The sequence below is a fragment of the Carcharodon carcharias genome, chromosome 22 (assembly GCF_017639515.1).
Source record: "Carcharodon carcharias isolate sCarCar2 chromosome 22, sCarCar2.pri, whole genome shotgun sequence".
Classification (NCBI taxonomy): Eukaryota; Metazoa; Chordata; class Chondrichthyes; order Lamniformes; family Lamnidae; genus Carcharodon; species Carcharodon carcharias.
The window spans coordinates 13,133,121-13,145,828 of NC_054488.1; the positions used below are offsets into that span (position 1 = coordinate 13,133,121).

The window sequence follows — 12,708 nt, forward strand, 5'->3', positions numbered from 1 at the left end:
ACCTGTACTTCCATATAGCAGGCAGAACACAATTTAATGCTTCATTTAAAAAGAATAGTTCTAGTACTTCCTCAGTACAGCATTATAATCCTAGAATTTTTAAGTCTTAACTTAATTGAAATATTGTTCATTCTCCCACATGACTCCTCTTCACAAGGTTTTGTGGATTTGCTAACATGCATTTTCTACAAATAAATGAAAGACAACACACACATATATATATGTATGTATCATACATAAAACCTGTGGTTAACGTCCCTGAACCACAGAAATGCCCAGACCATGAAAAGGCCCTGACTGAATAAATGCAGCTGTACATAAAACACCTCCACACAGGTGTCTGTAAAGACCTGCAGGCACTAAAATTCAATGGGATGTCCTTTAAGAAGTATGACAGTGGGATGCCTCTCTGAACTCAAAGGTTGAAGCACTGCAAGAGATTGTGTCCTGCTTGTACTTCCTAAAGGTCAGTCAGACCAGTGTTGAACCATCACGTTTCTCTCCACAGATACTGTCGGACATGCTGAGGATTTCCAGCACTTTACGTTTTTATTTCAGATTTCCAGCATCTGCAGTATTTTGCTTTTGTATCAGCGTTGAATCTTAAGTTTTTCTTTTTTTTTATAAAGTGGTGCAAAAGTAAAACAGGAAAGGTGGCCAAACCATGGCTTACCAGGTAAATTAGAGATAGTATTACATCCAAGGAAGAGGCATACAAATTAGCCAGAAAAAACAACAGACCTGAGGATTGGGAGTAGTTTAGAATTCAGCAAAGGAGGAGCAAGGGATTGATTAAGAAGGAGAAAATAGAGTACGAGAGTAAGCTTGCGGGGAACATAAAAACTGACTGTAAAAGTTTCTATAGGTATGTGAAGAGAAAAAGATGGGTGAAGACAAATGTTGGTCCCTTACAATCAGAAACAGAGGAATTTATAATGGGGAACAAAGAAATGGCTGATCAACTGAATACATACTTTGGTTCTGTCTTCACAAAGCAGGACACAAATAACACACCAGAAATGTTGGGGAACACAGGGTTTAGTGAGAGGGAGGAACTGAAAGAAATCTGTATTAGTAGGGAAATGGTGTTAGGGAAATTGATGGGATTGAAGGCCGATAAATCCCCAGGGCCTGATAATCTACATCCCAGAGTACTTAAGGAAGTGGCATTAGAAATAGTGGAATCACTGGTGATCATCTTCCAAGATTCTATAGACTCTGGAACAGTTCCTACAGATTGGAAGGTAGCATATGTAACCCCACCATTTAAAAAGGGAGGTAGAGGGAAAACAGGGAATTATGGACCAGTCAGCCTGATGTCGGTAGTGGGGAAAATTCTAGAGTCCATTATAAAAGATTTAATTAGCTGAGCACTTGGAAAACAGTGGCAGAATCAGACAGAGTCAGCAGGAATTTACGAAAGGGAAATCATGCTTGACAAATCTACTGGAATTTTTCAAGGATGTAACTAATAGAGTTGGTGAGGGGGAACCAGTGGATGTGCTTTATTTGGACCTTCAGAAGGCTTTCGACAAAGTCCCACATAAGAGATTAGCGTGTAAAATTAAAGCGCATGGGATTGGGGGTGGTGCATTGAGATGGATTGAAAACTGGTTGGCAGACAGGAAACAAAGAATAGAAATAAATGGGTCTTTTTCCGAATGGCAGGCAGTGACTAGTGGGGTATCGCAAGGATCAGTTTTGGGACCCCAGCTATTCACAATATATATTAATGATTTAGATGAGGGAACTAAATGTAATATCTCCAAATTTGCAGATGACACAAAGCTGGGTGGGAGGGTGAGCTGTGAGGAGGATGCAGAGATGCTTCAGTGTGATTTGGACAAGCTGAGTGAGTGGGTAAGTGCATGGCAGATGCAGTATAATGTGGATAAATATGAGGTTATCCACTTCGGTAGCAAAAACAGGAAGGCAGATTATTATCTGAATGGCTATAAATTGAGAGAGGGGAATGTGCAATGAGGTCTGGGTGTCGTTGTACACCAGTCGCTGAAGGTAAGCATGCAGGTGCAATAGGCGGTAAAGAAGGCAAATGGTATGTTGGCCTTCATAGCCAGAGGATTCGAGTACAGGAGCAGCGATGTCTGCTGCAATTATACAGGGCCTTGGTGAGACCACACCTGGAATATTGTGTGCAGTTTTGGTCTCCTTATCTGAGGAAAGATGTTCTTGCTATCGAGGGAGTGCAGCGAAGGTTTACCAGACTGATTCCTAGGATGGCAGGACTGACATATGAGGAGAGATCGACCCGGTTAGGATTATATTCGCTGGAGTTCAGAAGAATGAGGGGGGATCTCGTAGAAACCTATAAAATTCTAACAGGATTAGACAGGGTAGATGCAGGAAGGATGTTCCCGATGGTAGGGGAGTCCAGAACCAGGGGTCACAGTCTGAGGATGCCAGCCAGCATCAGCACCCGACCTCTGAAAATCCTTAAAGGTGGTAAGATTCTGCCCAGTATTAGAAAGGGGAAGGAATCTTAGTCAACTTAGATTTTTTGCCAGGTACACTCAAATTATAAAATAAATTCTAATTTACCTTGTTGCCAAATAATAAAATGGATTTTTTTTGTGAGAGTGAAAAGTGCCATAAAACGATTTGTCCAGTCCCGCAGCATTACACCTCAGGCAGGCCTCTGTCCATGCTTTTCTCCACATCTCTCACCTGGCTCAACAACAACTAACAACAATGACTCTCTCTATAAACTATACAGTCTATATACCACATACACTCTGGCAGTTCCAAGGCAATAGCTTATCTCGAGGTTAAAAACCTATTTGATCTTTGCTTTGTTGTTGCAGTTTATTTATGTCACTCAAACTTCGAGGGTGCTACCAGCTTGTTAACACTGTAATACTGTGTACTGTGTAATACTATGCATTCAAATGCTCCCCGTGTAAAAGCCACAAAATTTAAAGACAGGTAGCAACTGCAATGTAAAATATATTTTTGACAAGCTTGTTGCCTGAGCAAGAGGTTATGGTCAAATAATTTAAATGTTCCGGCAGAATAAATGGTTACTTTTCAAAAATTACAAAAAATGTGAATTAAAATCTCAAAAGATGAGTGTATTTCTGGGAAACATCTGACACCTAAAAGGGAGGAGTATTTCAGTAATGATAGGGATGGTAGTCACCGATTGACTTTCATTGCCTTAAGTGCCCTGCTACCTGCCTGGCTGATCTCAAGTAGGTATCATGGACCTCCTCCATATAAGAGCCCAGTTGCCCTCACTACAGCCACCAAACACTTACTTCAGGATGCTAATGAAGGGCTTGCTTGCTGATCTCTGCAAATTTTGTTTTTGTCACAGTTCTACAACTCCGACTCCAGCAACGACGAACCCGCGAGCAGCTAGCAGACCAAGGCATCATGCCACGTAAGTGCACATAAGACATAAGTTCTCCCCTCTCTCTCTCTCTCTCTCTCTAAATATAATTATGTGAAATGGGTTTTGCAACCAGGAAGCCACTGTCTACCATCAGTTATACTATAAATAGCACAAAGCACAAAGTAACCTCTTTGAACTCATTGAAATGTAAATGTAACTGATGAACCAAGAAAAAACTCTTTAGCTGTATTTAATCCCTTCAACTACACTTCTGCACAAAATAATCTATTAAATCAAATTAATTGCTGAGGGGGATGGGGTTGCGGTAGTAAATTCTATTTGAAAACTAAATGAAGAAGACTCCTGGTTGGTACTCTGGTGTGTTCTGTTTAATAACTCTGTTTTACCCAACATCATCTTGCACTTATGCTGGCAGATTACAGTGCTTTATTTCTGGAGGTTGTGGCACTTTCTCACATGAATTCTCATAGCCAAGGCATGATTACTGTGCCTTTGCTGAAGAAGCTTGAATTTCTGACAAATTAGGGCCCTATTGCTCAGACAGCAGCTACCTAAAAATATTGGAGCATCCTGAAATTCTTAGCAATCAAAGGATTAATTGTGCAGCCTTCCTTATACTGAGACATATTTATAGAAAAATAACTATAGTATTTCAGTACCTTCGCGTTACTCGTTTGCAGTATATGGGTACTTTCACACATAGTGCTTATGTTACTGGATTAGTGGTGCAGAAGACTGGACTAATAATCCGGAGAATGTGAATTCAAATCCCACCATGGCGGTTCGAGAATTTGATCAAAATAAACCTGAAAATAAAAAGTTGGCTGGAAATAAATGTGACCATGAGGCTGTCAGGTACACTAAGTTACTGGTACACTACTGGTACACTAAGGAAGCTTGTCAACTTTACCCAGTCTGGCCCATTTGTGACCACTACTCAGCAAATTCATATTCCGCCTCTAAGTTGTCCTCTAAAGTGCATGTAGTATCAGTATCTGATCTAGTGTCTGAGACTATGAGAGTGAGTGGCAGTGTTTATTCTTCATCGTTGTCCTACAGCTCTTGCCCCTCCACCACTGCTTGGCCAAGTTGCTGTTCCTGGGTGTCTGAATGTAAAGCTTGGAGGGAACTGGAGTGTTCCTCCTGACCCTACATGAAAACCACAAACTGCTGTCCACTACTGCACATCTCCCGGTCGCCTCCATCCCGATCTCCTAGTTCATGCCCGTTCCGATTGCTCTCCATTTCCTGGTTCCCTCTCTCCCTAGTCTCATGCCAGCCTGGTTGACTCTTAACTGCCCTCTGAAATGGCCAACAAGTCACTCTGTTGTAACACCACCACCTCAGGTAAACCATAGATGGACAATAAATGTCAGCAATGCCCATGCCCCAAGAATGAGTTAACTTTACTGAAATATTTAAATTGCAAATAAATGCATGTAACAATTTAAAAGTAGGCTGTAATCACTCAGCTTCCTTTGTAAAAATGCAAATAATTATTGATGTTCTTACTAATGTGGCTTTTTAAAATATCTTGCTAGTAGAAATGCCTTGGCAATGTTCATAGAGTTTGAGGCTTCTTTGGAATGACAGAAGCATTTGACCATGTAACCATACTTCTCTATTACTCTGCTGTTACAATGGTGTTATGTTTAATCTTGTCTGCCTGTTTAGGGCCACATGGTATAATTGCTGTGACCAGCATACCTGAAGTCAGTTCAAGGCCAATTCCTTTCCTTTTTTAAAATATATTTCTTAAATGTAGCATAGAAATTTGCATGTGTGATGGACGTCCCAACACTTATATTGAGGGAACTGATGTGGCATTGTTCAGCATGAGTCAGAGCTTGTTGCTGTTGCAAGGGTGTGAATATTGCCTAAGGGAGCAGTGAGGGGGCTGCATATAATTATTGAAATTATTTGAAAAGCAGCGTCTCAGACTCTTCTCACAGAATGAAGCAAATGTTTTTATGATTGATTATAGGGAAATTTATGCTAAATGTTTCCTTACCCACTGCATTTTGATTCAAAGTTCTGTGTTTTCAGTACGAAAAGAAAGTTAATCATACAGCCAGGCCCCATCGCTTTTACTGGGCCAGCAACTCTCTCTGAAATAAAAGCTAAACACTGGATTACCCCTCCTCGAAAAGCTTTTCATATTCATCTCCCAGTTTCTTTTCAAATCAAGTGGAGAAACAAGCCCACAAATAATGTTACAGCCTAAGGTTTCCTTTTTCTCTGAATCCTACTGATGCATGCTAAACATGTTCCAAATTGTATGCACTCAGCTTGTGGTATCCTGAAAATTACTGGCCAGGGTGTAATTGTTAATTCAGTTAATCGTGCAAATTATAGCTCTGGAATACCTGTCAACAGCAAGTCCAGGTTTGAAGAGAGGTTCAGGTTCCCCAAGTAAAAATGGTTTTGAAGGTACTGTGGGACAAAAAAAAAACATTTTCAAGTTTGTTATGAAATTTATGCATCTTCTGCTGCCAACGTGCTAGGAATACGGACATGGGGAATTTTTTTTCTCTCTGAGGGTTGTGAGATTTTGGAATTCTCTTCCTCAAAATGTGGTGGAGGCAGAGTCTTTGAACAGCTTTAAGCCGGAGGTATATAGATTCTTGACAAGTAAGGGAGTGAAAGGTTTTTGGTGGTTGGCAGGGATGTGAAGTTGGGGTTAAAATTAGATCGGCCCTGATCTTATTGAATGGCAGAGCAGGCTCAAGGGGCTGAGTGGCCTACTTCCTGCTCCTAATTCATACTCCCATATGTTCGTATTAAATCTTATTTTAAGGGCTGGACATGAGTTAGTGAGGGAAAACCAAGAGAAAGACAATATTGGGCAAACATTTTTATAAAAATGGTCTCCATGTCTTTTTTTTTAAGTTGTTAGATTGTTGTCACTTTTTAGTTTTTGATATGTGGGCGATGCTGGTCACATGGTCACATTAACTGTCTGCACCTACTCATTCTGAGGAGGTGAATCTGAGCCGATACCTTGAACTGCTGCAGTCTTCATGTTGATGGTGCTGTCAAAATGGTGTTAGTTGTTAATGTTAATTGTATTAGTAAGCTTAAGGATAAAGAGGTTGAGGGTATTGATTGATTGATTATCTTGACCACATATAAAAAGGGGCTTGCCCTACCAGGGGCTATCACCCCCATCTATTAGTTAATTTGTTTTGACCATTTGTTTTCTTAAAAGGGACTACAAAGAGGGACTGTTGTGACACTGGGTGGATTAGTCGATAGGAAGCAGACGTATGTAATGCTGCATTATGTAGATAAACAAACTATCAAGAAAAGGATAAAAACAAAAAAACTGCGGATGCTGGAAATCCAAAACAAAAACAGTGTTACCTGGAAAAACTCAGCAGGTCTGGCAGCATCGGCGGAGAAGAAAAGAGTTGACGTTTCGAGTCCTCATGACCCTTCGACCGAACTCACCGATGCTGCCAGACCTGTTGAGTTTTTCCAGGTAATTCTGTTTTCGTATCAAGAAAAGGATTTGTTTTTAGTTTCACACTTCACCTTGGGATCACCTAGGCTTGGGATCCATTTATTGTTAGGTAGGTGATTCCATGACTTTGACTCAATGATGATGAAAATAAGGTGATTTATTTCCAAGTCCAGATGGTATGTGACTTGAAGTAGGACCTTAGGATTAGCAATTTAAATCATTCTATTTCTAACTTATTTTTATAATCCTGTATCATTGACATCTCGTATTTGTAAAAAAAACAGTCAAGAAATGTGGTGGCCAACTTTTGACATAGAAATCATTCTATGTCAGAAGCAAAGCATCGACAATTATCACTATCATTCTGACAATCATCAATATTGTTATTGAACTTTTATATACTTTTGAAGAAACATATACAAACAGTGGTAGTCATTTGGAATGTACCCTAATTTTCAAATGAAATGACAGTATAAATTTTACAATTGTAATACTAAAGATAATCTGATATTATTGAATTACCATCAGTATTATATCCAAGATCAGAAAGTCTATAATCTCGACCTGATCTTAGCAATAACATAAAAAAAACAGCCACCATTCTGGCCTAGAAACTGAAGTGCAATCAAAGTTTGATCTCAGCCAACAGCAACTTACATTTATATAGTGTTCTTAATGTAGTAAAACCTCCTAAAGCTCTTCACAAGAGCATTATTAGAGAAAAATTGGCACTGAGTCAAATAAAGAGATAATATGGCAGGTAAAATAGGCAAAAGCTTGGTCAAAGAGGTACGTTCCATGGAGCATCTTAAAGAAGAAAAGGGGGAGAAGAGAATTAGGGAGGGAATTCCAGAACTTATAGGGCCTCAGCAGCTGAAGGCACAGCTGCTGGGCACTGGAAATGCTCAAGATGCCAGCATTGGTAGAGTACAAAAATTTTGGAGTGTTGCAGACCAGAGCAGTTAACAGAGATAGGTAGGAGCAAGGCCATAGAGAAGTTTGAAAACAAAGATAAATACAAGGTGTCGATGGACCAGGAGCCAGTGTAGGTCAGCAAGCACAGGAGTGATGGATGAACGGGGTTTGGTCTAAGCTTGGATATCAGCAGCAGCGCTTTGGGTGAGTTGTAGTTTACAGAGAGCAGGAGATGAAGAGATCAACAAGAGAGGTGATATGCCAAGAACCAATGTCTATAAATTCCATCAGCTCTACACATCACATGTAAAAGAAACAGTACAAAATGTTTTACATAAAAGGTTAATGCTGAATTGGCCTTTCCAATCTTCATAGTCCCCTCAACAAGCAGCAATTAAACTTGGCCTGAGCAGAAATCACTTTGGATTATGGAGGCTTGTTTTTCCTCCCATCTAGCCTCTTCCTCATTCTTCAGGGAATAACCTACACCTCATATGTATCACAGTTTCTTCATATCAACCTGACATTCATTGAATTAGGACTAAAATCTCTTAATCAGTTATTTCAATTTCCAGATATTTAAAACTGCCTACCATTGACATACATTCAAAAGGAACATATGGTTTTGGTCAAAGCAAATTGGCCCACCGGTCTTAATTGCTGGTTACCAGCAATGTATGACTGTCAGTCCCAGTGGCAGTTTGACAGTCTGGGTGTATGACTGTCAGTCCCAGTGGCAGTTTGACAGTCTGGGTGGGGTTGGGGGTGGGTGGAGGGCGAGGGGGAAACAAGATCTGCTGGCCGAGATGCAATTGAGACAGCTGAGGTCTTTAGGACAATCCAGTTGTGGAGGAAAGAGCGATGATCAGAGGTGGCAGTGGTTTCAATGTGGAAGCAAGGTGGAAGAGTGACTGGCTCCATAGTGAAGTAAATTTTTTTTTAAATCTAAACTCCAGTGGCTGCTGAATTAGGTGCAGAGTGCCTGAAGGAACTGACTGCAGCAAAGCAGATTTTGCAAAGGGATCTTGAAATACAAGTTAGGCTGCCAATTCGGAAGTGGCTTTCAGGCGTACACGCTGAACACCTAAAGGGCAGCCCTAAACAGTAAAGCAGGCAATAGACTTCCAGCAGAATGAACAGGCTCGCACCACCCACCATATTGGGTCTTAAGTTTTTGTTTTTATGATCCAATTTCTAGGCCCCTGAGGTGGTCATACTGAGGAATATTAACGCAAAAGCCAAATACTGCAGGCGCTGGAAATAAAATAAAAACAGAAAATGCTAGACATACTCAGCAGGTCAGGACCATTTGTAGAGAAACAGAGTTAAACCTTTCAGGTCGATCTAACAATTTGTGATTGATCAGAAAAGTAAGGCTGGATTTTAGTTCCAATCCTGATGCCAGGCTGATTTCTGGGTTGGGAGCCCAGAAGTAGGTATGGTAGGATTCTGGAGGAGAGTTTCGAGGAGACAACCAATTAAGAGGCCGCCCCTGGGACCCCTTGCCAATTAAAGACAGCGATCAGGCTCCACAATCCAGGGGGCCAATGGGAGCGTAAAAGGCTCTGGGCAGCCGGCAATCCCACCAGGTAAGGCGGGAGCTGGCGATGCAGGTGGGAGAGTTATGGGGCATCCTCTACACCCTTAGATAGTTTAAAAATAAAATGTGGCGATGAATGCCAGGCCATCATTGTGGAGGAGTAACCTCTGGCGACCACCATACCGAGGGCTGGAGGCATTGCTGGGTCACTGGCCTGTCGCCGGAAGACTCCCTCCATCCGTCCGCCGGGCTCCGAGTCTGGAAAATTCCAGCTGGTGTCTGATCAATGCCTTCAACAGACACTTTAACCAGCCTTAATGTCTACTCGTTGCTGGCAGATGGGTATCCATCATCCCCAACCTCCCCCTGTCTTCTCCTCCCCCTCCCAGAAACAGCCTCACTGGAAATAGGGCAGAGTGGGCCAGCACACCCACCATCAAACCCGCCACCATCGCAGGATGAAAATCCAACCAATCAACTCTGTTTCTCTGTTCACTGATGCTGCCAGAGTATTTCCAACCCTTTCTCTTTTTTATTACTGGGAACATGATTGACTAATTGATTGACTGTATCCTATGGCTGATTGGCAAAACTTCACTCACAGAAGGCTTTGTGTCATGAATCTGAAGCGAATGACTGTAATAATCTTGGTTTTTACGGGCAGGATTTAGCCCTCGATGGGCGGGCGGGCCCCACCAGCTCGGCGGCAGGCAGGCAGCCAAACTCCGCCACCGAAACGGGCCCCGCCGCCATTTTGAGTGGGCTGCCCGATGGGAAGCGCTATATGCTTCCTGTGCGGGGGGGGGGGTGGGGGGTGGGATTCCCCAACTTGCGCATGCGCGCAAAAGAGCGCACTGCTCCCTGAGACTAAGTGCTGCCTCAGGGAGATCGGTGAAAGTTTAGAAAACATCAAAAATAGCAAAAGCAAAAAATTATTAACACGTCCCCCTCATGTGACAATGTCACACGAGTTGGGACATGTTAGTAAATATTACATAATCTTTATTAAAGATTTTTTAAACAGACATGAAGCCTCATCCCGCCAGTGGATGAGGTTTCATGTATTATCAGAAGCCCGCTGGGGCTCCTGGCCTGTCCACCAGCCTTAAGGTTGGACGGGCAGGGCCTTTAATTACTTTAATTATCCTGTCGATGGCCTCAATTGGTCATTGACAGGTTGGCGGGCGGACAGCTGATTTTGCCGTCCGCCCGCCTTCCTGAATATTTAAATGGGGCGGGATGACATCGGGGGTTCCTCCCAACATCACCCTGTGTCATTTTCCCATCGGCGAGTGGGCCCTGCCCCCAAATCGCCGACGGGAAAATTCTGGCCAATGTTTTCAAAGGTGACAGTTCCATACCTGCTTTAATTTTCTGAAATGCAGCAGGAATTAATCTTAATTTTTAGACATGCTAAAGCCTTGCTTTTTTCAATTTTGTATTTGTTTTGAACACGATGCTTCATGATTGCAAAATGATCATTCTTGACCATTGTATTAAAAAAAACCTTGTCCGAATGACCATTAAGATAAGAGGGTGTTTTTTGAACAAACTTACTTGTAATACTGCCGAGCATAGTCAGTGTTATTTTGTTCATCCCAGCCTCCCGGACAATCCAACTTGGAGAATTGCAAAGATTTAAACAAGTTTTCCGAAACCGAGTGGTGCAGTTTGTATCAGTGAGATAGGGAGGAGGAGAATAGTTTTCAGTCCATCTTGCAAGGCTGCCAGTGAGGGTTGAAATGTGCAACATTGGCACGCTGGGGCAGTATGGCAACATCCAAATGTGTTCAGCCTTCATCTTAATAGATCTGTTGAAACAAGCGATTGCAAGGGATAGCATGATTAGCGTAAAAGGAGAAATTACAGGAGTGGTTGGCCATGAGTCAAAAGTATTTCATGTCTGGAGCTGTGTTTAGAAATGGCAGGTGACAGAGTGTAAGCAAGGCAAGAATCAGAGTACAGAAGCCAAGATGTAGAGATTTATTGATTCTTTCCCCCTCCGAGTCTCCTGATACAGGTCGAGTATCCTTTATCCAAAACCCTTGGAGTCGATTGCATTTTGGTATTAAGATATTTTCGGTTTTTGGATCTACTGTTATGCTGTAGGATTAGGATTAGGCCTACTTACGTTACAATAGCCTAAGCCTAGGCTCGCTATAGTTTATAAATGCTAGGTTGTTTCTCCATTTGCCAGGTTTGCATCAGCTCGAGTCACAGACTTCCCGTGCAAAAGGTAGGTGAGGTTCATTTGGCTCACGCTAGGGTCCGTTCAAAAAAGTTCTGGTTTTGGCTGTGATCGGTTTTCAGATGTACTCTACCTGTATATCAATTCTGATGAAGCAGAGATAGTGTACTCTTGAAGAATTTTTTTTAATGAACTGGAGCACACTGTCAGAAACAGATCACTTCATTTAAAAGACTGTCACCACCCTTTGTGAGTGTACACAGCAGGCTTGCTTTGCGGAACAGTTGGATTGCAAAACTCTTGAAGCTCTTCTCCTAACTCTGACTGAGAGTGTATTGATCCCTACTGCTGATGGTTAAAAACCTCAAACTTATTTTCAAAAGATTGCACATTTGTTTGATTAATATTGCATATATTTTGTACCGAGGTGAACATGGTGACCCAATAATTTTGCCCCAGCATCAAAATCTCATTGGACCACACTGATCTAATGTCATCAATAAGCAGATTTTTGTGACTTAATTTGATAAATAATAGGGAAGAGCATGCTTAATAACACCTCAGGGATGATGATGTCTGTGTTAAATGGAAATACTGAACTATAATCTTTTATGTAGAGCTTATATGCAGTCAGTATTTTTTACCATGTTTATGACTTTACATCTATCACAGTATCTCTGTGGGAATTGTACTATAAGGACAATGGACCAGCATCTAACATGGTTTTAAAAAATCAAAAGTTTAGAAAACAAATGAACTGATTATGTAATGCAAGAAATTCTCTCAACACTGAGATCCAACAACAATTCTATTATATTTGGATCTGTCACCAAATAAATAACTCCAAGGCCATTATCTGACCTTTGATGAACATGACAGGGTATGAACGGACTATATCAGAACCCTCAGCAGAGTGTTGTTTATCTAAGAGCTTTTCTTTAGAAGAAATATCTGAACAAGATTTTGCAGAACACAACCTAATTATACAGCAAGGAGCAAGAGCGAAATACCATTTCAAAGTTAAATGCCAAGTAACGCAGTTAAACATCAAATTCAATTTGTGAATGTAGCACCTGCAGCTCTAACAGAGTCACTGAATGGCTTTCTATTTCAGAATTATGGTGTAAAGAGGGGTGAACATTTGTGATGTCAGTCATTAATTTAAAACAGATCTAACTGGCGTCTTGTAGAGCACTTGTTACATGGCACATTTCCAAAAGTCACAGTGT

At 41.5% G+C, this 12,708-nt stretch overlaps 1 protein-coding gene across 4 annotated transcripts in view; it reads left to right on the forward strand.

Annotated features, from left to right (window-relative positions):
• LOC121293740 (myocardin-like) overlaps positions 1-12,708 on the forward strand; it is a 111,310-nt gene that overhangs the window by 10,935 nt on the left and 87,667 nt on the right. For 3 of the 4 annotated variants that reach the window (XM_041216994.1, XM_041216991.1, XM_041216992.1), the window contains exon 2: positions 3,335-3,400. In XM_041216994.1, the coding sequence (XP_041072928.1) occupies positions 3,335-3,400 (66 nt within the window). Of the gene's footprint in view, positions 1-3,334; positions 3,401-11,465; positions 11,528-12,708 lie in introns of those variants that run through there. The other variant, XM_041216995.1, reaches the window with a different exon arrangement.